Below are 25521 nucleotides of genomic sequence, written 5' to 3' on the forward strand. Positions count from 1 at the left end.
ATGTACTAGTGTATCCTCATGCAGAAACTGACGTTATCTACAATCATCCGCTTAGGCCTCCTGCACACAGGCGGATTTGCATTGTGAAATCCAGCATGCTGCGATTTTGTGCGGGCTACGCACTGCCAGCTTGAAGTCAATGGAAGCCGATCGTCCAGCAGTCATTCTGCAATCATCATTGCAGAATGAAGCACATGTGTGCCGGCCACACTTCTGCAGCAGAGATGACAGCAGATTGGTAAGCTGGGGGTCACCAGCCGGGCACCGGGACGAACTCTGTTGCGGGAATCCCGCATGCGGGGTCTGACCTGCCCATATGCAGGAGGCCTTAGTTGGAGTTGTGATGTGGAGGGTGGAAGGGTTTTTCTTGACTATTTCCTTTTGGATCCTGGCTTTCTCAGCAACTCCATGGCTAGGAACCAGCATCCACTTGTACTCTATAGATATATACAGAATGTACTTAATATTGCATTATATTGCAGAGCGATAACACTGGGGAACACAATTTTTGGTGACGGAGATGTTAGAACTTTTCTAGGGTCATAGATTCTGAAAAAGACATTAGTTTTTTTCCATCAGGTCTGCTTGTAGTAATAGTAAGCAAATGCTGGCAAGCAAATAAAGTAAATGTAACAAAAATAAAAAATGACATCAGGAATATCTCAAAAACTATAGCTCCTATAATGAAATGGATGGTATTTTCAGAATCAGCGGCACAAAAATACCCAGAATACCTTTTTTCTTCGTTCCCGAGTGTAATCTAAGGCCTGCGTTGATGACCCCAATAAGGGTCGTATGAGCCAGAGATAGGGTAGATCCCCACACTTCAAATGAAAGGATGTCATTGCTATTAATCTGCATAGAATTGACAACATAGCTAACTCTTCAGAATAAAATATTGTGTATTTAGATTAGAGATTATGGTCTATCTGGCCATTATATGACATATATGGCATTTTTGATCACTTTCCTTTTCTGCAGGCTCTCATTCTCAGTCTTTCCTGAGCTAGTGGGTGGAGACTGCTGCTAAATTGTCATCTATACACTGCACACATAGGAGCACAGGATATCATCTCCTCCCTCTCTTTTTAGCACACCATCAGAAGTAACCGCATGATTGAGCATTGCAATAAGTGAATTCTGCTGTGAAAATCTATGGCACCGTGAAACCTGAAGGTAAGTGACTGAATTAGCATTCGTTGTTCAGTCACTAGCATCACTCATACAGAACGATATATCGCTCAGATCTGCACAATCCAGCGACGAAGTGAACAATAATCATTCAATGTAAAATGGCCCTTACTAGAGATGAGCGAGCAACCAAATGTTTGGGTCCACGTTATTCGAGTCGAGCTTTTCGTAAAATTCGAGAGCTCTACTCGACTAACGAACCCATTGTCTGCAATGGGAGACTCGAGTATTTTTGTATGTGGGACGCCAGGTGCCAAGTTTTTTTTTTTTTTTCTAGGTTCGTCTCCCTCTCTGTGTCTCTTCCCCCCCCCCCCCCTCTCTCTCCCCCTGCCTCCCAGACAAAAAATTTGCCATTGATGTGCGCTGCGGCCGGGAGGGGAGGGGCCAAAACAGGCACGTCACAGCAGGGAGGAGCCAAAAACTGAGGCGGGTCGAGCACGGCTTGATGCTCGTTCGAGTAACAAGCACCATTGAGTACGCTAATACTCGAACGAGCATCAAGCTCGGCAGAGTATGTTCGCTCAACTCTAGCCTTTAGTGTTAGGAGTTGGAAAACCCCTCTAAGGTCCAGACCTAATTCAGAAGAAAGTAAGCAATGAAAATTCACTTTTATTTGTAACAAAACGTAACGCAACAGAGTATTCATATAAAAGCTCTAGTCATTTACTAATGTTACAGTGATAAGACCCATGATGAGCAGGCATGTAGAGCCAAAACTTTAAATACCTCGGGGCATATTTATTACTGGTGATGTGCCAGAAATTTGGGATAAGTTGCCTTTTTTGTGCAAATCAATTTTGAGAAATTTAACTATTGATTTGTGCCACAAATGTTTCTAGAAAAAAGGGCGGGGTTTGTGTGGAATGAGTTTTTTTAAGAGATATTTTTGATGTGACTTTTAAAAAAGTCTCAAACTTTATCGCAATCTCACTATATGGCCTCACGTCCACGGGGAAAAGAAGAATTTAAATCCGCAGCGGATCACCCGCATGTGGATTCGCGCCTAATTGGAATGCATTGACCACCTGCGGGTAGATAAATACCCACGGATGGTCAATAAAAGTGAATAAAAAAAAAATATGGAGCATGAAAAAATCTGGACATGCTCCATTTAGGTGCGGGTCTCCCGCGGGGACGGCTCCCATAGGCTTCTATTGAAGCCTATGGAAGCCGTCCGGATCCGCAGAAGACCCGCGCCTGAATTAAACTCACCTGCTCCAGGTGATGCAGATCTTCCTTCCTTCGCGGCAGGATCTTCTTTCTTCGGCCCGGTGGATGTGCCCGGCGCATGCGCCCGCCACGCAGCCGGCATGCCGAGCACATCTGCCGAGCCGAAGAAAGAAGATCCGGCCGCGAAGAAGAGAAGACCTGCATGGTCCGCTGCGGGTAAGTTTATTCTTATTTTCAGCGCTCATGTCCGCGGGGCAGGAGGGACCCGCTGCGGATTCTCCATGGAGAATCCGTAGCGGGCCTGATTTTCCCCGTGGACATGAGGCCTATTAGTTGGGTGGCATATAAAGTGAATCCACAATTCTACATCTTTAAAGATGTAACAAATTTATCAACATCGTGAGACATTTGATACATTTGTCACATCTTTATACTGGAGAAGGGTAAAAAAAACTGCCTGAAAACTGGTGTCAAAAATTCTTCGGATGATAAATCCCCCTCGTTTCTATTTATTTCCCATGATGCATTATTTCTAAATTCAGTTCAGCTAAGGCCCACCCGGAGATTGGTTGTCACATGACTCTGCTCTTGTTCATTTCTACCTGTGTAGGCAAAGAGAAAAAACCTAAAAGGGCACGGTGGGGTGTGACACTTTTTCGCTACCATAAGAAAAAATTGTATGTTTCATGGAGCACAAAGCTGCTACAAGGCATAAATCATAAGACTAGAGTTACAAGTACAACATAAGACTGCAATGTTATGTCGCTACATCACAACTAATGATAGTAAATTTGGTCATGTTGGTCAAGGCTTCATTTCATCTTAGGTGGTGCTGCAGGGAATGGAGCGCTTGCTGCTAGGTCACCCAACAGATTGCGATGGAATCGTGGTGATCACCTTAGCTGTTCCCCTTGTTATCCGGTGACCTTTCAGTTAAAAGAGATTGTCAAACGCTGCCAACCTTTTCTGGTAGTTGTCTGAATATCAAGTTAAATGGACCAATTAGAACAAGCTGGACAAGTACGGCTGGGGGAGGCATATTCATCAATATTATATTTGTGTTTGAGAAGGTGAGACATTTATTACAGCACTCTGCTCAGTGGAACAAAGATCTGGGTTGAACAATATGTCACCATAAGTTATCCTACCGCCTAATTTAGTATATATTGGCATTGCCTAGGAGACTTCCTTCCACTGTTGTAGTGTTCTCATTTATATTCATACAGCATGTTATATATGCTGGTGAAACAGCACTGTAGGGAGAACAGATAGAGGATTCAGAAGGAATGAGTACTGCAATGGTAATTTCCAATGCTTCTCCCCCCCCCCCCCCCCCCCCATCCCCACCTCTCCCGATGATGACACCGATTTTGATCGGCTTTTTAAGATTTGGCCCCTGATTACATTTCTGATAGAAATATATGCTTTACTAGTAGTATGTACACCCTTGGCGAGCAGATATCCATCAATGAGTTCTTGGTGCATTTTGAAGGTAGGATGCAATTTTGGCAAAACATGTCAGGTATGGCATTAAAATCTACAGTTTGTATATACAATACCAGTCAAAAAGTTTGGACACACCTTTCCATTTCATGCTTTTTCTTCTTTTCTTTTCTTTTTTACATTACAGATTCATATTGAAGATTTGGAAACTATGAAGGAATACATATAGAATTACGTAGTAAGCAAAAAAGTGTAAAACCAGCATATGTTTTATATTTTAGCATCTTTAAATTAGCCCCCTTTTGCTTTGATGCCAGCTTTGCACTCTCTCTTGCATTCTTTCAATCGGCTTCATGAGGTCACCAGGAATGGTTTTCCAGCAGTCTTGAAGGAGTCCCTAGAGGTGCTGAGCACTTGGCTGCTTTTCCTTTAATCTGTGGTCCAACTCATCCTCAATAATCTCATTTTGACTTAAATCAGATGGTTGTGGAGGCCATGTCATCTAACCCAGCACTCAATCACTCTCCTTCTTGGTCTGATAGCCCTTACATAGCCTGGAGGTATGTTTGAGCTCATTGTCCTGTTGAAAAACAAATGATGGGCCCACAAAGTGCAAATTAGATGGGATGGCATGTCGCTGTAGAATTCTTCTAGTAGCCATGCTAGGTAAGTGTGCCTTAAATTTGGAATAAAACTCCCCCACACCATTTCCTCCATGCTTCACAGTGGAAACCACACGTAGAAACCAACCGCTCACCTTGACCCAAGCAATTCTCTTTATGTTACTCAGTAGTGGCTTCTTTGCCGCAATTTGGCTACAAAAGAATTAGGCTGGGTTCACACAGGGCGGATTTGCCGCGCGGCAAATCCGCCCGCGGCCGCTAATCTCGGGATAAGCCAGCCATGTGGACGAGATTTCTCAGAAATCTCGTCCACACGGGACGGCCAATCTGCTGCGGTAAGTCCATCTGGAACCGCGGCGGCCGCAGCTGCGGTTTCAGAATATGCAGCATGTCCATTCTTTTTTTCATTCCGTTGCGGCCGCGCTCTCCTCTATGGGAGCGCCGGCCGCAGCGAACGGCCGGGCCGCTTCAAAGCCGCCGCGGCTTTTACCGGTTCTCCCGGCGGAAGTATCACGGTTTTGGCTGCGGCCAAACCGCGAGATTTCCGATGGGAATCCGCCCCGTGTGAACCCAGGCTTAATTCTCCCTGACTCCTCTGAACAGTAGATGTTGAGATGTGTCTGGTACTTGTTCTCTGTGAAGCATATATGTGGGCTATAATCAGAGTTGCTGTTAGTTTGCTGTTTCTGAGGCTGGTAACTCTTGGTCTTTCTCTCCTGGGGCGTTCATTCTGAGAGCCAGTTTTATCATAGTGTTAGATGGTTTGCATGACTGCACTTGAGTATACCCTTAAAGTTCATGAAATTTTTTGGATTGACTGACTTTCATGTCTTAAAGTAATGATGGACGTCTGTTTCTTTTAGTTTGAGTGTTTTTTGCCACAATGTGGATAAGAACAGTAGTTGAATAAGTCTAAACCCTGTATGGAATGGTGCTTTCATACAACAGTATATCGGCTGGGTTTTCACGCCCAGCCGATATACGGCGTCTCTCTCTGCAGGGGGAGGAGGCTGGAAGAGCCAGGAGCAGTGCTCTGAGCTGCTGCCCCCTCTCTGCCTCCTCTCCACACCCTCTCCGCCCCTCTGCACTATTTGCAATGAGGAGGCAGAATGGGGCGGGGCTAAGTGCTGGGAATTGGCTCCGCCCCCGTCCCGCCTCTCCTCGTTGAAAATGGTGCAGGGGGGTGGAGAGGAGGCAGAGAGGGGGCAGGAGCTCAGAGCACTGCTCCCAGCTCTTCCAGCCTCCTCCCCCTGCAGAGAGAGACGCCGTATATCGGCTGGGTGTGAAAACCCAGCCGATATACAGTCGTGTGAATGCACCCAAACTGTGTACCAACCCTAACTCAACTGCACAACACAACTGATTGTCTCAAACACATTAAGAAGGCAAGAAATTCCACCAATTAACACTTGACAAGGCATGCCTGTTAATTGAAAACCATTCCCGGTGACTACCTCATGAAGCTGAGAGAACATCAAGAGTCAACTATCATCGAAGAAAATAATATAAAACATATTCTGGTTTAACGCTTTTTTTTGTCTAATACTGAATTTCATGTGTTCCTTCATATTTTTAATGTATTCAATATAAATCTACAATGTAGAAGATGAAAACACAAAAAAGAACGGAAAGTGCAGATGCATCCAAACATTTGATTGGTGTTGTATGTGTCCAGATATATTCACATACTCTTTGCCCTCATAGATTTCGAATCTTATTCCGCCTCCAAACCGTTCTCTAGTTCTAACCACAACTGAGAAACTTGTTTGGGTACTTCTATGCCTGTTTGTTCAGCGTTGCCTGATCTTGAAAATTGCTACATGAATCTACCCCTTTTCAAATGCTGGACGGTAGGAGTGAGTTCAACCTCTAAGTGATGTTCCTAGGGTTTTTTGAGGGCAGCACCTTCTTAGGCTGCCTGTCCACTGGCGTTTTTGCATTGTGTTCCCTGCGGCGATAATAGCGTTGCTATGGAAAGCGCAGCCTCCTGTCCACGAGTGGAGAATCATTCTCCGCTCGCAGGCGGAAAAAAAAACAGCATGCTGCGAATTGTCACGATTCTCCGCGGTCAGCCTGTCTGTCAGATAGGCTGACCGCAAAGATCCGTCTGCAGGCTTCTGCTCCCGGGCGGCAGAGATCCGCCGGGGGATACCGCAACGCCCGTGGACAGGCAGCCTTAGTTAAGTTCCAAAAAGAAAAATGTCAAACATGTTCTAAAAATGGCATAATGATATACCAGTGTAGTAGCTGACAATTTCTATAGGGGCTAGTCTGTGTAGAAAGGTATGATGATATTGCCTTAAATGAAGCTCTCATTGGGGGATTTAGCTATATGGCCCGGTCAGTTCTGTGGATGGTCATGCTTAGAGCCCAGATAATATTACCATTCCTAAATTTGGTTTACATCTCGTTTCGGGCTCCAATGTGTTCATAGGCCACCTAAAAGCGTGTCTCCTTTTTTCATATACACTGGGTCCGTTTTCACTGTAAATAAAGTATAGTCTGCTGCTCTTTCCTATGCCAGAGCAACACAGTAAAAAAAGTATACTGTACGGTTATTGTTTACAACGGAAGTCAACGGCCATCTGTCCTGTTAGATTAGGAGGCTTGTGCTGCTTTTGGGCTATCTTTTAAATAGAAACTCATAGGGTGAATGGCTGCCTATGGAATTGACCATAGAGTGAGTATGAGATAAGAGTGTGCACTATGGACAGTTACGGAGGGTTTTTTTGTCCAAGGCTTGATCTCTACTTGTGTTCCTTGGTTTAACAGACAGGATCTTCATCCACCAGGGATCAACTCAGGAAACCTCATCCATGTGTACATATTAAGAACCTGCTTATGTGCTCATATCAAAGGTTGCAGCAAATCTTCTATATGGTACCTTTTATTGATCAAAAATGGGATTGGATACCAGCAGGAGGTAAGTGTTCTCCTAATTTCAGCCATTTTTGTTTTGAAAGGAAACCCAATTATATTGTAGAACGAGTATAGTGCTGGACTGTGCAAAATAATCGTTTTCCCCAAAAATTGCATATATAGCAGATTCTGCTTCTAATTGGTTGTGCCCCGTGCTCTATGTAGATATAGAAGATAGTGTCTTGCTGTCTCCTAGGCTTCTAGCAGAGGAGTCACTACTGTAGAAAGTAACGTAATTCTACCGAGCTGTGCTGCTATTTAGAAGCAGAATCTGCTGTGCAATGTATTTAGAAAAATGACTATTTTGCACAATCCTGCACTTCTATATAACTGGAGGTGCACTTTGATATGGTTATGCAACTTATTAAAGTGGTTCTCCAGGATCAGGATTATTTTTTTCTCCATAGACAGTGCCCCTTTTGTCCATGGACTGTGTAGGTATTGCAGCTAAGTCTCCGTTTTTTCTAATCTTGGTCAACTTGGCCTTTAAAGAGGTTGTAACAAGATTAACTGTTATCACCTATGCACTTACCGCACAGTGATATAAAAATTGAAAGGATCGGCGGTCGCACATGCACAGTGCTGCTCTATTATTTTCAATGGGGCGTACAGAAAGGTAAGTGGAGCAGCACTCTGCATGCTTGACTGCTCCATTAAATCTCTTTACAACTGCGGAGGTCAGTGACCTTGCAGAGGGGGACACTGGGCTGCGGTTCTTGGGATTGATGGGTGGTGAGAACCCCAACCAATCAGACTTTTATCACCTATTTTGTGGATAGGTGATAAAAGCTAATTTTGATACGACCCCCGTTAAGCACATGGCAAATAATAACATAAATGTGTCGAATGTCCTGTGTTAAAGTGCTTTTAGACAGAACGAGAATCGTTCATTTTTAGTTCGACCTTCATTTTCTGCAGGCATAAAAATCATCATTATCGTTCAGTATAAACATCACTCGTTCAGTCTTTCACATTTACATATACAGCAAATGTGAAAGACTGACTGATTCTCGCTTTAACGAGTCAACGATGTGTCCGTCTGTCTAAACAGGCTCCACGAGAGCGAATGAGCTATGGGTGACATCATTTGCTCGTTCAAAACGATAAATGGTCTTTTCTACAAGGACCCTTAGGATGACTTGACACAGTACAACCGTTGTTCAATTAGTTGCTTAGGAGTAAATGTAAGAAACAGTTGTTCACAGTCAACAACATGGGTGATGAACAAGAAGTCGTCACTATTCGCTTCGTTATCCTGAGAGGTCCATGTCCCTTCGCGGCTTGGTGAAATACAGACCATACATCGGCTATACTGACCACACAATCCAATATATAATGAGGAAAAGTATCTTTATGTTCATACTTTTCAGATTTTAGAATTACGGTGCAGCTGGAAAAAAAATGTCTGATATTAAATGTTTAGCCCTTATAACACTGAATACAGATTATGTGTCCTCCAAATATAAAGCCACGCCGTAGGGTGGCATATAATCTACTCTATCAAGCATAATAACGTTACTTCAGTCCCTGCAGTAAGAATTCAGAAAGATTCTAGAATATTCCTATAAAGTCACTGTGACAATATAAATGCAGATCTAAAGTCTTCCAGGAAAATAAACATTAGCTTAAATATACCTATATACTGCAATGTTACAGCTAGAAAACTAGAGTCAGTGGAGATCTGTACAGAAACGAAAGGACCCCAGTGATGTGGAAACGTCGCCTCGTCTTAACTTGTAACCAGATTGAACTTCCTGCTTTTATTATAATTATCTACTAGTAATATATTATGCCTCTCATCAGATTAACCTAATCTATAAGGGTATGTCCGCATGGTACGGATTTTGCTGTAACTTCGCAGCAAATCCACAGGATTCTGTGGATTTCACCCTATGCATTGCAAACATTGCTGTGAAAATCCACAGAAAGAGTTGATATGATGTGGATTTAAAATCCACATTGCATGTCCCTTTCTGAGTGGAACTTTTCGCATGTGGATGAGATTTGTTGGTATTTATTATATATATAAATAATTATATAATAATTAACCCTTTCCAATCCAATTTGTATTCTGGTTTTCCTAGGGGACTTACTCTTTTTCTGCTGTTATACAACGGCGCTATCTGCTGGCTAAAGCCAGTACTGCATGAGGTGACACATTGGATAGGCTCCAGCAGCACAGAGGCTGGCAATATACAGTAAGAGAACCCCGAAGCACGTCTTCCAACATCAGAGCTGTACAGCCTTAAATCATAATGTCTTTAGACGTCAGACAGTGGATTGGAGAGGGTTAAATCTGGATAGAAAATCCGTAGCATTTCCACAATATGTGAACATACCCATAAGGATTAGAGATGAGCGAGCATACTCACTAAGGGCAATTGCTTGACCGAGCATTGCCCTTAGCGAGTACCTGCCCACTCAAGAGAAAAGGTTCGGGTGCCGGCGCGGGGGAGCGGTGAGTTGCGGCAGTCAGCAGGGGGAAGCGAGGGAGAGAGAGATCTCCCCTCTGTTCCTCACCGCTCTCCCCCGAAGCTCCCTGCCCGCCGCCGGCAGCCAAACCTTTTCTCTCGAGCGAGCAGGTACTCGCTAAGGGCAATGCTCGATCGAGTAATTGCCCTTAGCGAGTATGCTCGCTCATCACTAATAAGGATTAATTGCTATAGAATTATGACTGACAGTAAAGACATATTTCATGTCCTTTTGACTCTATTATTCAAAGCTAGGGCCGCCATCAGGCATGCTGTAAATGCTGTGGAACTTCCACAGTGGATACAAGCCATGTGGACAAGATTTCGAAAATTCGTCCACTTGGAATGGAAAATTTCCATACGGAATCCACAGCATATTTGAAAACTCCGGCAGACTGTAAACCAGCAGCATGTCTGTACTGTGGATTTTGCCTGCGGGCTTCGGCCTTTGAAATACAAAGGATGAAACCTACGTGCAACAAATTCCACAGCAACATTTGGGTGTGGATCTGCTGTATATTCACTGTGGATTTTCTGCTGCGGAAAGCCGACAACGAATGCGGCGTGTGTGAGGGCATCCTATCTCTAGTCAAAACCTAAAAATTCAGGTATGACTGTCATTTCTATACTATCACCCTGTCCCATACATGTACAGGGAGCTGTTTTACAGGGTCCGCATACTGAAGAGCTGGTTGTGTAACTGGACTCGCTATAAGGGAATAGGGATATTCCAGTTAACTGTAGCCATACTTAATTGATCAGGCATTGAGTAGCATTACACTGGGGCTACATGGAAGCTTTTCCTAGTACAACTTTGCAATTTCTTGCTATTTGTTTTACTGCTGTGGTCCACAGGAATGCACTGACTTGCTTGCAGGATACAATATTCCACTGTACTGTAGCTTAAAGGGGTTTTCACGCAACTTAAAATTGCTGCACAACCACTGTCTCCTTCTTGGTTGCTGCTGAGCTGGACATGTGACTGCTGCAGCCAATCACTGGCTATAAATGATCACTGCTGTGGCTGGTGATTGGCTGCAGCAGTCACATGTCCCGCTCAACAGCAACCAGGAAGTACAGAATGCTTGTGAAGCAATTTTAAATTGAGGGAAAACCCCTTTAAAATGAACAATGATACTAAGAAAAGGCTCCATATAGCAATGGTTTTGGCCAATGCTGAACCAAATTATTAGTTATCCATTTTGATACGCTGAGCCAGAGCAAAATGTCTGCAGTGGATTATACAGAATGCTGGACACCGGTGAACAGGTATCCTTCCTTTAAAGCCCCAGCTTTAGGTGTGAGTCAACCCAACATTAAATTGATAAGAAAATAGAATGTAAATTCATGGTTTCCATATGGCAAGTGTTTAAGAAGCCTTCCTGAGTCACTGATTACACCCCTGAATGTAGCCCTGTACAAATATAGTAGATCAGTATCGATTCAGGAAGGAAAACATCACTCATTCTTCCTTTCCCCATGATATACAGTATACATAGCATTAGCTGGCATTAAAAAAATCCATATGAAGTAGTCTATAGTTCTTGTATTGTCCTTTGATAATTAGTCAAGAATAACAGAGCAATTAAAATGCAAATCAGCAGTCCAAAGTGAGGATTAGCTGGTGAAGATGTCAGTAGGGTAGCAGTTAACGTCAATGTTGGTGCCAAGTGTAAATTCCTTTGGCTTCCATAATTGTTAGTGTTTCCCTTTGATCTGATGTCCGTGCCGACGTCTGGCCAACCACCAGCACATCTCTGTCGTACAACTGCTCCATCCTGTCTTCAGAATACAGCTTTCCCATATTCTGGATTACACCACCAATAAATGGTTCACAGTGCAGGTAGGTCGGGAGGTCATCGATCGTCCATTATTTGTTGGTGTCCGATGAGTACCTGAGACTCTTGCATTTCAACTCATCTAATGATTTCCAATACTTGTAGTTTTCTGTCAAGTGTTCCATGAGGTTGGGTAAGTGTGCGAAAGCTGAAAACAAGGAAGACACAATTAGTGAGGATCCTAGTCGTTGGAAGAGATGTTATGGACAGCCTGCTCCTTGACATGTATATCTTCTATATGCTATGTAGCTTGAATATTATAATGGCATCAATGGAGGAATTGTCCATAGCAACCAAACTAATTCAGGCTTTCCTATTTCAACATGGAAAAACTTTTGTCTATTTTGGGATGGGAAAGATTATGATTTTTTTTAAAGAAAGTTACCATTAATTGTATTATTTGGATGGGGTAATGATATGTTGTAAGTATATTATGCTTATGGATGTATAAATGTGTAGAAATTAAGGGGGTACAAACTATCTGATTAAAATAAAAAAGTATATTCGTAAAGTATAGATTGAGGTGAGCGGATAGATTAAAATAAAAGATAATAATTCAGACAACCCCTTAAAAGAATCCTGCTGCGTTTTTCCATAAACAGCATTGATAGTGCAGATCAGCTTTATGAAACCTGTCTACAAATATCTGAAGGGCTGTCACAGTGCAGAGGGATCAGCCCTATTCTCATTTGTACAAGGAAAGACCAGAAGCAATGGCATGAAACTGAAAGGCAGGAGACACAGATTAGATATTAGACAGAGAGGGGGATCAATGAGTGGAACAGGTTACCACGGGAGGTGGTGAGTTCTGCTTCAATAGAAGTCTTCAAACAGAGGCTGGACAAGGATGATTTAGTGAATCCTGCATTGAGCAGGAGGTTGGACCCAATAACCCTGGAGGTCGCATCAAACTCTATTCACTTAAAAAAAAATTGTAGGGTTGTGTAGTAATACCACACACAACCTATGGACAAGTGTGGCAATATTTCTGGAAGAAAGCAGCAATGCTTTTGTAATACTGTAGAACCCTTTTAAAGGTGTTGTCCAGGAACCTTATCACTCATGACGTATCCTCGGAATAGGTCATCAACAGTTGATCAGCAGATGTCTGCCACTTGGATCCCCACTGATCAGCTGTTCGCTGGGACACCATCTGTGCAAATAGAGCTGGAAGCAGATAGGTCTGTCCATATTGCAGTGGGCTGGGTCGGTACTGCAACCGCAGCTCCCATTGTATTCAATAGTGCCTGCAGTACCAACTTGGGTTGCTGCAATGTTGACAGTGCTGTCTGCACTGACAGTGGACCCAGTGAAAAGCTGATTGGTGGGGATCCAAAGCAGCAGACCTGTGCCGATTAACTATTAATGAGGACACCTTTAATTTCTTCCAATTTCTTGCACGCGCAATTAGGTAAATTATTGTAAGCCAGAGGCATGTTTTGAGTGTTACGAAGCTTTTTTTGATCCTTTATTGCCCTTATTTGACTGTAGTTTTGACTTGGAACTAAAAATCTAAGAAATTTAAGATAGGCTAGTAGCTAAAGAGGTGCTACCTGACAACCCAATTTACAAGGCTGTAGCTCAACCAGCCTGACTCAAGCAGCTCAACTCAAAGCCGTTTTGGCTTTGCCTAGACAACAGATTAATGCAGTGTCGATAGAAGTCTCTTTAACATACATATGCTGTCTTTAGTTTTTCCCATGATTGTGTGGACACACAGAGCATCTATACAGTAAGTACATTTAAGATGAGTAATACAAAGAACGCTTTCTCATAGCCTCTCTTCTTACCATCCCATGCATCAAACATATCTGTGATAAAATAGTCTATGAATGAGATCTGCGATTTGGGTATGCTACAGGTGTTCCGATCAAATACTGGCATAACTACTGGCAATCCTTGTCTCTTCTCTTCATCAGTCTGCAAGAAAAGAGATAATTGAACTGCGGCAATGTTTACTACAATTGTATGTATACAGCAATCCGTTAACTTCCCCAGCAGTGGAACTGTAATGGCGGCATTTCATCAGTGATTTATAAATTCTTACATTTTCACAGAAATCATTCAGCAACTTTCCAACATAATTCTTTTTATATCCATTACCATTTTCCAAACCTCTGATTAGGCACGTCCACACAGAGAAGGTTTTCCATACACCAAAATCCACACCTTCTACCCAACTTACTGTCTACTGCTCCCTTCCCCTCACGGCAGGGTCCTCTCTCCCTCTCTATCAGTTTTAGTCTTTTAGTAGATGTTTAGCATTCCTTTCGTTTTATATATGCAATGTGGTGATACACACTCATTGTCAAAAAACATCAAGCACCTAGAAGGAGTTGTCGAAATCGAATGAAACTTTAGATGTGTGATTGTAACACTGATATAAGTGAGTGACTACAATAGGACAATTTATTCCTGAAAACTGAACACCAGAATGGAGGCTCTAGTACCTGTTGTACCGCCTCTAGCTTGGACACAAGATGTGATACGGAGGGCATGGAGGCTCTAGTACTCTGTTGTACTGCCTCTAGCTTGGATACAAGATGTGATACAGGTGAGCATGGAGGCTCTAGTACTCTGTTGTACTGCCTCTAGCTTGGATACTAGAGATGATACAGGCGGGCATGAAGGCTCTAGTACCCTGTTGTACCGTCTCTAGCTTGCATGTAAGATGTGATACAGGCAGGTATGGAGGCTCTAGTACCCTGTTGTACTGCCTCTAGCTTGGATACTAGAGGTGACACAGGCGGGCATGAAGGCTCTAGTACTCTGTTGTACCGTCTCTAGCTTGCATGTAATATGTGATACAGGCAGGCATGGAGGCTCTAGCACCAAGTTGCACTGTCTCTAGCTTGGATACAAGATGTGATACAGGTGGGCATAGAGGCTCTAGTACCCCGTTGTACTGCCTCTAGCTTGGATGTAAGATGTGATACGGGTGGGCATGGAGGCTCTAGTACCCTGTTGTAACACCTCTAGCTTGGGTACAAGATGTGATACAGGCGGGCATGGAGGCTCTTGTATCCTGTTGTACCCACCTCTAGCTTGGATACATGATGTGATTTGGGTGGGCCTGGAGGATCTAGTATCCTGTTGTACAACCTCTAGGTTGGATGCAAGATGTAATACGGGTGGACATGAAGGCTCTAGTACCCTGTTGCGCAAGCTGTATCTCATCCCATACGTGTTCTAATGGCGATAAGTCTGGCGACTGGGCAGGACACAGAAGTGCGACAATGTTGTGAAGACAGTCCTGCGGCCGAGCATTATTCTGCTGGAAAATGCCTCTTGGAAGCCCTACCACGAGATGCAACACGTGGGTGCAGGATGTCCTCAACATATCGCTGTGATGTCACTGTCCCTCGTACTAATACTAGCAGTGACTGACTGTCATATGTGATAGCCCCCCCCCCCCGACCATCAATCTAGCAGAGGGGGCACAGTTGCCAGATGATCAGACAATTCTTTCTACTTGTGGTCTGTCAAGGGAGTCCTGAGCCTGGTAGCCTTGTGTACCCCTCACACATCCACTGGTCCCAACACCTCCTAACAGTCTGGCCAGAACGGCCCAGGTGGAGGGGAATTCATCACTAAGACCATCCAGCTTCTCGCATTCCAATAATTCACCCCCTCTCAAACTCTGATAACTGGTGAAATCTCTTCTCTGCATCGTAGAGACATCTAGTGATCAACAAGCACTACACAAGCGGGAAAAGAGATCACTACACACAAGGAGCCTCTGAGAGCCTTTTATAGGCCAAGTGGGGAACCACTTTTAGGACCTCAGGTAGCAAGACCGGTCATCTAATCACTGCGCAACTCTAATCATTTATGTATCTGCCTGAGATGGAACTGCATGCCGAGTTTTGCAGAAAAGAATAACTTCTTCTAGGGACTGGATTTTTTTGACAAAGAGTGTATGTAGTGTAATATAGTTAAACTCCCATTTTTCATTTGTACAGCATTTTAATGGCGCTTAAAAATAAATAAAGCCAGTGTCACATGGGTGAATGCACAATTACGCACGCATTTACACATTGGGCATTGTGTATTCGCATGTGCTTTTTCACTGTACTTTTTGCATGTACAAAAGAATGCAACCATGCTCTCATTCATTGTAATGGGCAATTAAGTTAATTAGTTCAATATGTGCTATTTTCGTATGCAAGTGGATGTGTGAGGGCAAGCACAGGTGCAAATGCACGGTACAATGGAGAATGCTGCACAAAAAAATGCGCGTGCAAAATACGCTTATGTAAATGAATCCATTGAAATCAATGGGTGCTATTCACTGTGTATTGCATCCGCAAAACTCTGCGAAATACATTCGTGTGACACAGGTCTAATATTAATCAAAATCTCCAGGCACTGTGACTTTTGACTTGACTTAATTTTCACCCCTTCATTTAAAGTGTTGAAATCCGTGCTGGAAATCTGCAACATAAACTGATCTGATATGCAACGGATCTAAAATATGGAATGCAGGTCAAGTTAGGCTGATGATTTTTACCACAGCGTATGGATAGAACCTCTTAAAATCCAATCCACACTGCTGGTACCGTACAATGCTGCAGATCATCCTCAGCCAATCTGGTGGTTCTACCTTCGTGTTAAAGAATGGAAACCCAACATGACCACAGAGATGCTGGCTGACAATGCTTACCTACACTGATGGGCCGATTACGCACAAGCGTATCACAGCTGTATTTCTGCGTCCGTATTATGGGCGTGTGTCAACCCAACTGTGAGGTTTAGACTATCAACATCATACCAATCTATGATGGTGACAGCTTGGATCAGTAAACCCCTGATTGAACTTCGAAACACCCATATTTCAGACTCAGAAATGCAGCCCATCTACACTTGCGTGAAACTGACCATAAGTAAGAAAAGTAATATGTTTTAATGGATTTTTAGAGTCTGCGCATGCATCCTCCCATCCAAGGACGGGTTTCCAAAGGCTGCATGGCTGGCCCCCTATTTGTGCCATTCCTAGACAACCCCTTTAAGATTTACAGAAGCAATTGTGTATGTAGAGTCCGGTAGAGCAGTGTTCCCCAACTCCAGTCCTCAGGGACCACCAACAGGTCATGTTTTCAAGATTTCCTCAGTGTTGCACAAATGATGCAATTATTGTCAGTGCTTTAGACATTGCCACAGGTGTTCTTATTATAGGAAATCCTGAAAACATGACCTGTTGGTGGTCCCTGAGGACTGGAGTTGGGGACCCCTGCGGTAGCGCATGGCACTTTTTTGTTTATGGTGGGTTTGTATAGAATCTGACAAAAAAATCAAACCCTCCACATGAAATCAAAAGTATTGTGGACGGCTCATGCACCTCTATAGCAGCTGTGTGTATGAGCCCTGAATACAAGTCTGTCATACCTGTGCAAAATACTCCTCCGAGATCCTTCCAGCCCATTCAATGCACATATCCAATGGACGACACGGGTTGGCCACATCTGCACATTTTATCATCATGCGTTTGATGAGTACACGATTCTCTGGTGAATTTTTGGTACTGGGGGAACATTCGCAGTCACTTCCCTCACTCTGCAGACAAACCATAAGTCACTTGAATACATTTGCATACAAATGCTTAAAGAAATAGCCCCAACGATCATTATGCCTGAGGTTTTACACAGTAGTGCTAATCTCTCATTGAATGGAGTCAATACACGCCAGAGATTTCTTCCGACTGCTCACCTCTATTCAGAGTAAATGGTCAGCTGTTCCATAGATAAGCGACTACCGGTTTACACAGGCCGATTATCGCCAGGTTTCTATGCCTGCATAAGGGCGGCCTCACAGGAGTGTACGCTCAAATATGCTTGCCTTATTGCAATGTATTCGCACTATGAACAAGGTTAATGAGGTTGATTTGCACATGTATCACACATAGGACTGAACTTTTTGGGCAGGCAGGGCCAGTTCATACGCAGATGTGACACACTCCTTCAGTGGTTTAAAACGCTAATTAGCCCAATAAGGTCCAGATGTGTTTTTTTCCCCCCGCACTTTGAGTGTGTATTTCAGCACCTCCAATAGACTTCTATGAGCCTTTGGTGCACAAATACACATAAAATTAGAGCAGCACCTATTTAATTGTGTGCGCAAAACACGTTCATGAGAACAAACCCATTGACATAATATGTTCTATTCTCTGCGCATAGTGCGTGTGTATTTTATGCACGCAGCGACGGTTGTCTAAAGGAGCCCTAAACTGAATGATAACCAAATGGATTGCTCAGCGTTTAGTTGCTGACCATGTTTACACTAAACAATTATCGTTCAGTTTTGCACGATCCAGCAATAAACTGAACAATTCTTACATGTAAAAGGCCCTTAAGGCCCCTTTACACACAACGATTATTGCTCGAAATTCACAGAAAAGCCATCTTTTGAGCGATAATCATTGTGTGTAAATGTGCCCATCTTTTACTCTTCTGCTGAACGATGATTTTATGTTTGGCATAAAATCCATTGTTCAGCAGAAGAGCTGATAGCAGGGACTTCATGCTGTGTTCTCTGCGAGCAGCGCTGATAACATTGTCTCAGCTGTCAGCCCCGCTGCAGAACAAAGGGAATGTATTCAGAGAGCAGAGCACCCGCTGTTCTCTGAATACAGCTCCCACGGCTCACGCGCATTAATAAGCTGCTAATTGGCATTAGTACCAATTAGTAGTTCATACAAAATGATCACTCGAAGGGTGCATTCACACGAACGTATATCGGCTCGGTTTTCACGCCGAGCCGATATACGTTGTCCTCGTGTGCAGAGGGGGGAGGCTGGAAGAGCCCAGGAGCAGGAACTGAGCTCCCGCCCCCTTTCTGCCTCCTCTCCGCCCCTCTGCACTATTTGCAATGAGAGGAGGCGGAACGGGGGCGGGGCTAAGTTCTGGGAATTAGCCCCGCCCCCGTTCTGCCGCTCCCCATTGCAAATAGTGCAGAGGGGTGGAGAGGGGGCGGGAGCTGCGTTTCTGCTCCTGGGCTCTTCCAGCCTCCACCCCCTGCACATGAGGACAACGTATATCGGCTCGGCGTGAAAACCGAGCCGATATACGTTCGTGTGAATCCACCCAAAAGCCATCTTTTGAGTGATTATCTTTGTGTGTAAGTGGGTCCTTTGTTACATGGTATTCCTCTTGCTGATAACTATGTTGTACTACACTGTTCACTTATCGAGTTTGTTTCCTTGACCTTACATCAAGACATCTAGGGATTTGCTAGTCCCGAATTTTGCCTGGCAGCGGCAACATCGGACACGTCCATACAATACATCTATTCATCACCATACGTTACTTCACAAAGTTTATCTTCTGTTGTGTAAAAACAAGAAATGTGACATAATTAGCTGCTAATTCTAACTTTGTCTTACATTTGAGTTGTTCTCCTCAGAAGCAATAGGCTTGTTGATACTATTCACAAACTTGTTCACATGCTCAAAGTGTCTGGTCATCTCTGTAGCTAACACCATATCAATTATGGCTTGACGTAAGGTTCGATACTGGGTTCTGAAGAAGAGAAGACAGTGATATTCAAAGAAATGCAGTTTTACAGAAGAGAAGTCGAATGCAGCACACTGATAACCCAATAAGATGTAATGTAACATACCGGTCCATGTTCTTGAAAACATTGCATTTGCCTTCCTTTGCCGTGAGCTGGAATGCCAGTGCAGAATGGTGACTTTCTAAGACAGCGGTGTCGTTGTAAAGAAGGGCTAATTCACTGCCGGCATTGCAAAGAAAAGAGTTGGTGCGACCGGGGTGGTCTATATCATGTACTGTGGCAGCTATTAAAGCAGCTACTTTGTCCAGCTGATCAAGACTTGCCTAAGGAGAGAATCATGTAGTCAGATGGCAACACGAAGCAGATAGAAATGAGCAATTATACAACCCAATGGCCCGTTGTGTGCCCAAGTGTTTACCCGGCTGGAGCATTTATGCCCTGAATTTGAAGATAGTTGGCAGGCAGTAAATAAGGGTTGCCACCTTTTTGACATTGCTAGTCTAAATAAAGCATCATTGGATTCTACACACCGTTGATTTTATTTTCATCCAAGTCAACAACTGATTATAAGTCGAGCCAGAGTGCTATTTGTTTTTTTTCTTCGCCATTCCAATACGCGCTAATCTGACCATTGGTCTTCCAGCGTACTAGGCCAGCAGCACCTCTTCTCACTTCCAATTACACAGCTCTTCAAATCCAGCATGCCATCCATATCTGGGCACCTCTTCAAGACGCTCTGCCCAGATTTTTCTTTCTTCTCCCAAAATTGAAATATACTAGCCAAGGTCAAAGGGGGCATTTTTTAATGGTGTGGTTAGGGGCTACCTTTGTTGTTCCACTGGCCCTAGTAGTATTAATGCCCCCTTTAGTGGCCCTGGCAGAACAGCAGTAACAGGGTCCCATTTAGTAGCTCTAGAAATAATAGAGGCCGCAGTAGTAATAGAGCCCCCTCTATGTGCCCATATCATCAAGTGCTATAACTTACTCAAGTTCTGGTCAGGATGCTGCTTCAGTGGTCAGAGAAGATCTTCACTCCTTTCCCCATCATCTGCGTTCCTGCACATACTGTATGCAGCGCAGACAGCAGGGGAGAAGTGGGGATCCTCTCTGAGCGGTGTATTGTCATCCCGCATGGGCAATTTCAGAGTTGTTCTAGCACTTTATAATATACTTGCTGCCCGGCCAGAGGTGCTCACACCAGGTTAGTATGTTTATCAGCAATTGATATGGCTGGTAAAAAATAAATACCAGATTGGCCTCCAGACTACATTACCAGCCAGGCCGGTGGTTTCCTGGCCAAGTGGCAACCCTATGGGAAATACACAGATCACATGATCACTTTTAAATAAGTCTGACTTAACTTTGTCAAGGGAATCTGTCATCAACTTTCTGCAGCTCTCTTTGAGGAATAAGCTAATAGCAGCTGATTACAGTGATATATCTGCTGTGTAATATTTGTGTGGTAGTTTGAGAGAAACTTGTATTTTATTAGTAGCACCCGGACGCAAAGGGCAAGCCCTCCATATTCAATAGTCCTGCCCACCCCACACTACAGCCATTGATTGGCAGCTCTCTTTCTATGCACAGTAATAACTAGATAACAGTCAATTAGTGGCTGGGTGGCGCGGTGGGTGCAGCTAGCTGCAGCTCATGAATATTTAGGACTACTTCCTGTAATCTTTTACATATGTGCTGCTACTGATAAAAGGCATGTTCCTCCAAAACTACTGCATACACACAGCAGATATATCACTGTAATCAGAGTGCTTGGCCCTACCTTGTGCTGCTCTCAGACGATGGACATGAGGCCAGTAGAATACTTTGATATGTTAAGTGGTCTTAAAGTATAATTACGACTTATGGGAGGACACTGATTAGTGTTCAGTTTCTCCAGTTATGCCATGATCTCGCTCTGTCAAGCCCCCACTGCAGACCTTCACACATTCAGTAGGCAAGATAAATCTAAGTTCCGTACCTTCACATTCTCCTTCTGAAGGAAATAAGCCGTGGCGTGAAGAACATCCGCTGCGTGGGTGGAGTTGTGGTAGGAGTTAGATGCATGATAGTTGGCCTCGATAACTTGCAGCCAGGACCGCAGGGTCGCTTCTGTGCAGTTCAGGAATTCACAGACACCAAAACAAGCAAATATTTTCAGACCAAGATAAACTAGTGGCCTAAAAACAAAAGTTACAAGCCATTGGAGAGAACTTTTCTTTATCTCGTGCAACTTATAGTATTTCAAACTAAGGGCTTATTCAGACGCCCGTATATCGACCAGGCATGAAAACCCGGACGATATACGCTGTCCCTCTCTGCAGTGGGAGGGGGCCGGGGCCGGGAGCGGTGTACTGAGCTCCCGCCCCCGTCTCCGCTCCTTGCCACTAATTGCAATGTGAGGGGGCGGAATGGGGTGGAACTTAGCTCTGCCCCGTCCCAACCCTCCCATTGCAGATGGTCCGCACGGCGAGCCATTGGACATTCACAGTACAGATTTTTTAATATTAAACTCCTGCTTTTCCGGCGGAAAGCCGTCCGGGCTGAATCCACGCAAAAGTGGAGCATGCTGTGATTTTTCATCTGCAAGCGGAAACCGCAATTGGTTCCCGCTCGTGTGCATGATGAATAATTTTTCTATAGCATGCTACGAGCGATATTTGCTGCGGAATCTGGAGGCAGACGCCCGCTCCGGATTCCGAAATGAAAATCCGCCCGTGTGCAGGCGGCCTTAGTAATATAGGGTGTGAGGGCCGGTTCACACAGGCACAAGCGCATTTCGGCTGTGTAAATACACTGCATATTTACGCGACTGATAAGCTCTTCTGCCTGCGTAATTCAGCCACTCCAGTGTGTTTTTCTGCGCACAAAAAAGAAAGTACGAAATGGCAATGATTTTGTTTGTAATTACGCAGTGAATATGCAGGTTTCAATGGGCTCCTACGTACTAAAATAGGGCATGACACATAATTTTTCACACAATCGCACATTGCATGAAAAAATACATGCATGTGAATGAACCCAATGAAATCAATGGGTTCTATTCACAGCGCAAATACACTTGTGAATGAGTACGTTCATCCAATTCTGCCTATTAGTGGAACATATTGTCTTATTATATCAGCGGTATACAGATAACGTCTATCGTGTTATCACCACGTTTACCTTTTATGTGTAACAGCTTCTAATTCAAATATGTTAAAGTCCCAGGAATCCTCATCGTCCAGTAACTGCGCTATTCCAGGTGGAACGTCATTAATGGTTATTGGCACGGAAAGGTGACTATGGCTGTGGTGTATATCTAGAACAATCGATAGAAGACGTAAGATGGTGGCCTGCGACAACAGATCTTGGATAACTATGAGGCATAAATCCGTGACTAAGCCACATATTTCTGTTATGAATTTGTCCCTCTGAATGCTACGTTTCCATGTCAGGAATAATTTAATCTGGTCTAACGCGAAAAGCAGAGCAAGCCTTCCTTGGCTTTTTTCTTTAAGACCCATAGAAGTCAATGGAAGTTATGCAAACAGCATAGCCAGACATGTCAGACCCCTAAATATATTTATAGCCCATCCCCCTTATATTTATATCATACCCCAGACAAGACCCCTAAATATATTCCTATTCCACATCCCCTATATTAATTTCAGACCCCAGACCAGACCCCCTAAGTTTATGCAGTCCCCAGACCAGACTAGATACGTATCCTCCTCACTTCCGACTCTTGTTCAGCTCTGTGTGTGATTGGCAGAGGACCTTTGAACTGACTGATTAAGTTTATTTCACTGATTGTATTAATTCATTCTTGGCATTTTTAATTGCCACCAATGAATAAATGCATTGTTATGCTAATCTGTCTTAAACTGGTTGCCTTTGGTTAAGGCCCATTTATACGCAAAGATAATTGATCAAACGATTCAAAGATTGACAGTTTTAGCGATTGTTTTGCATAAAGTGTTAATGGACACTAATGTCCATTAGCACTTTATCAGCTTTATTTGCGTGTAAAAAGGCCTGTTTGCAGAGCACAGCATGTGGTCTGAGCTCTGCACACAACTTCTTTGTTCTTGCACGGGCTTTAAGCTGAATACAATGTAATCTCCAACTCCTGTGCAGAACACAGCGTGCCGTCTCTATTATCTTCTCTCCAGCTGAACAATGGATTTTAAGCTCACCTTAAATGGCAGCATTGACATGCAACGATTATCGCTCATATGCCATCGTTTGAACGATTTTTGAGCGATAATTGTGGCGTGTAAATGGGCCTTTATTTTTGCACTGGAACAAGCATCTCCACACATGTACCCTCCTGCAATGCTGGAAAGATCTCTTTTGACCCTGAATAGATATTTCTATAGACATCCTGTATATTAATAAATTACTGATCAATAGTAAATCGGTAGTGGTCAGTCACCTAGGAGCTCTGCCAATCAGCTCTTTTCTGGGCTGCTGTGCTTATGCACCTAATTGATTTCAGCAAGAAGTAGACAGCTCTGTTCTCACTGCAGTGGCTAGACTTTGTATTACAGTCCATTCACTTTAATGCGATTGTGGCCTGCAATACCAATCCAGGCCACTTCAGTAAGAACGTAGCTGTCTGCTTCCTGCAGCAATGAGTAAATAAGCACGTCAACTCAGAGAACAGCTGATCGGTAGATGCCCCAGGCGACAGACCCTAGTCTATCTACTATTGATGACCTATCCTGAGAATAAGCCATCGGTAGTTTGCAACTGGACATCCCCTTTAACATTCACTTTATAAAATATATCAGCTTCTGAAGAATGGGGGAAGAGAGATGTACAGTATATCATTGACTGACTGATATGATGCCTCCTTGTCTTGTCAGGAAGGTTCTCCCATCAGCCAGGGCATACAATACTGTATGCACCAGCTGCTGCAAAACCTCTTAATGCAAACACAACAGAATTGCAGTATGTTTAAGATGTTCTACAGAGCTGCAAAATACGGTGTACATTGCACCTGAGAGTTCTGTATAAAATTCTCCATGGTGAACTAATATTCTTATTTACAAGCAAACTATTGCTAAACATAATCCTTCAATGTAAATTCCAGTTTCTGTTGTTGTATTTTAGCTGACCACTAGATGGCGTTGTTGCTGTTTTTCATGTCTGACTATGTTCCAACTAGGCTAAAATACTATAACATCTGCCCAAAATACAGCATGATAGAAAACTTACTTTTTGAGAAAACGTATTCATTTCCTGAAAGTCTTCGCAAACCATCCTGAAATAATATGTTTTATTGCCATTATTATATAGTTTCACATGTTGTCATAAGTTCTGTGTCTTCACTTTCTTAGGTAAAACATTCACTGCAAGCTGACAACACAACAGCCTGAACATACAGGGCAAGTAACTATCTAATAGGACTGAGGAAGAACAACCATGTTGGAGGTAATAAACTGTACCTACAGACATCAGACCTCCTACAAGGTCACTTGTGTGGGGATCTTCGTCTTTGGTTCCCAGCTGTGGAGAATAGAGCTCGGTAGTCCTTAATATTTCTAAAACTCTGTCCAAGGCTTCCGCCACCGTCACAGGACTGTTCTCCTGAGCTGTGTTTATTATATTGATGACCTGTAACGCAGCAGAGATAGGAACATCTTAGGTTTGGGTACCTACAACTGATCTTTGCATGTTATTCCTTATCACTAGGGTAAACATGTCAATGTCATGACAGCAAATTTGCTACTGACACATACACCGAACGATGACTGCAATAGGAACATCTACTCAATAACGGGCCGGTCCACCTTCTTGGGTAGTCACAGCTTTCAGATGTTGGGGAACAGATTCCACAAGTTGGTGAATATCCTCTGTACTTAACTCCACCCATGCCCGCTGCAGCAGCTCCGTCAGTTGTGCACATTATACAAACATGTAGGATCAGATCTCACCAGCATATCCCAAATGTTCAGTGGGGTTAGAATCCAGTGAGTTTGGGGTAAGGCAGTTTGATGACACTGAGCATTGTCCTGTTAAAAGTTGGCACTGTGGTTGGGGAAGACTTCCTGAAGATATAGGTGCAGATGGTCGGCTAACAGGTCCCTGTCGTGCTCACCATTCAAGAACTGTGCTATGATGACCAAAGACCATGCCAGGAAGATGCTACCCATACCGTGACACTGCCACCACCAAGGTGCACCTATGGGATACGGCTTCATGCTGTTTATGCTACATTTGGCCCGACCATCTATATCATTCAGCAAGAAGTGGGACTTGTCACTTTTGCCATGTGTCCAAATGCATTGACGTTTTTCCTTGGCCCATATAAGGCATTGTTAGCAATGATGTGGGGTCATCAGGAGCACCCTTGTCGGTCTTCAGCTATTGAACTCC

The 25521-nt window shown here is 43.7% G+C and overlaps 1 protein-coding gene across 3 annotated transcripts in view; it reads right to left on the reverse strand.

Moving 5' to 3' along the window:
• Positions 1-9946: 9946 nt before the first annotated feature.
• Positions 9947-25521, reverse strand: part of PDE8B (phosphodiesterase 8B) — a 157480-nt gene continuing 141905 nt past the window's right edge. The window contains exons 14-22 of one of the 3 annotated variants that reach the window (XM_066602851.1): positions 24595-24759; positions 24361-24406; positions 22324-22459; positions 21140-21338; positions 19270-19487; positions 19034-19169; positions 17041-17208; positions 13446-13575; positions 9947-11803 (exon numbers count right to left, since the gene is read on the reverse strand). In XM_066602851.1, the coding sequence (XP_066458948.1) occupies positions 11688-11803; positions 13446-13575; positions 17041-17208; positions 19034-19169; positions 19270-19487; positions 21140-21338; positions 22324-22459; positions 24361-24406; positions 24595-24759 (1314 nt within the window). In that variant the 3' untranslated portion in view covers positions 9947-11687. The remainder of the gene's footprint in view (positions 11804-13445; positions 13576-17040; positions 17209-19033; positions 19170-19269; positions 19488-21139; positions 21339-22323; positions 22460-24360; positions 24407-24594; positions 24760-25521) is intronic. The other 2 variants (XM_066602850.1, XM_066602849.1) reach the window with 2 other exon arrangements.

The sequence above is a fragment of the Eleutherodactylus coqui genome, chromosome 5 (genome assembly GCF_035609145.1).
Source record: "Eleutherodactylus coqui strain aEleCoq1 chromosome 5, aEleCoq1.hap1, whole genome shotgun sequence".
Taxonomy (NCBI): domain Eukaryota; kingdom Metazoa; phylum Chordata; class Amphibia; order Anura; family Eleutherodactylidae; genus Eleutherodactylus; species Eleutherodactylus coqui.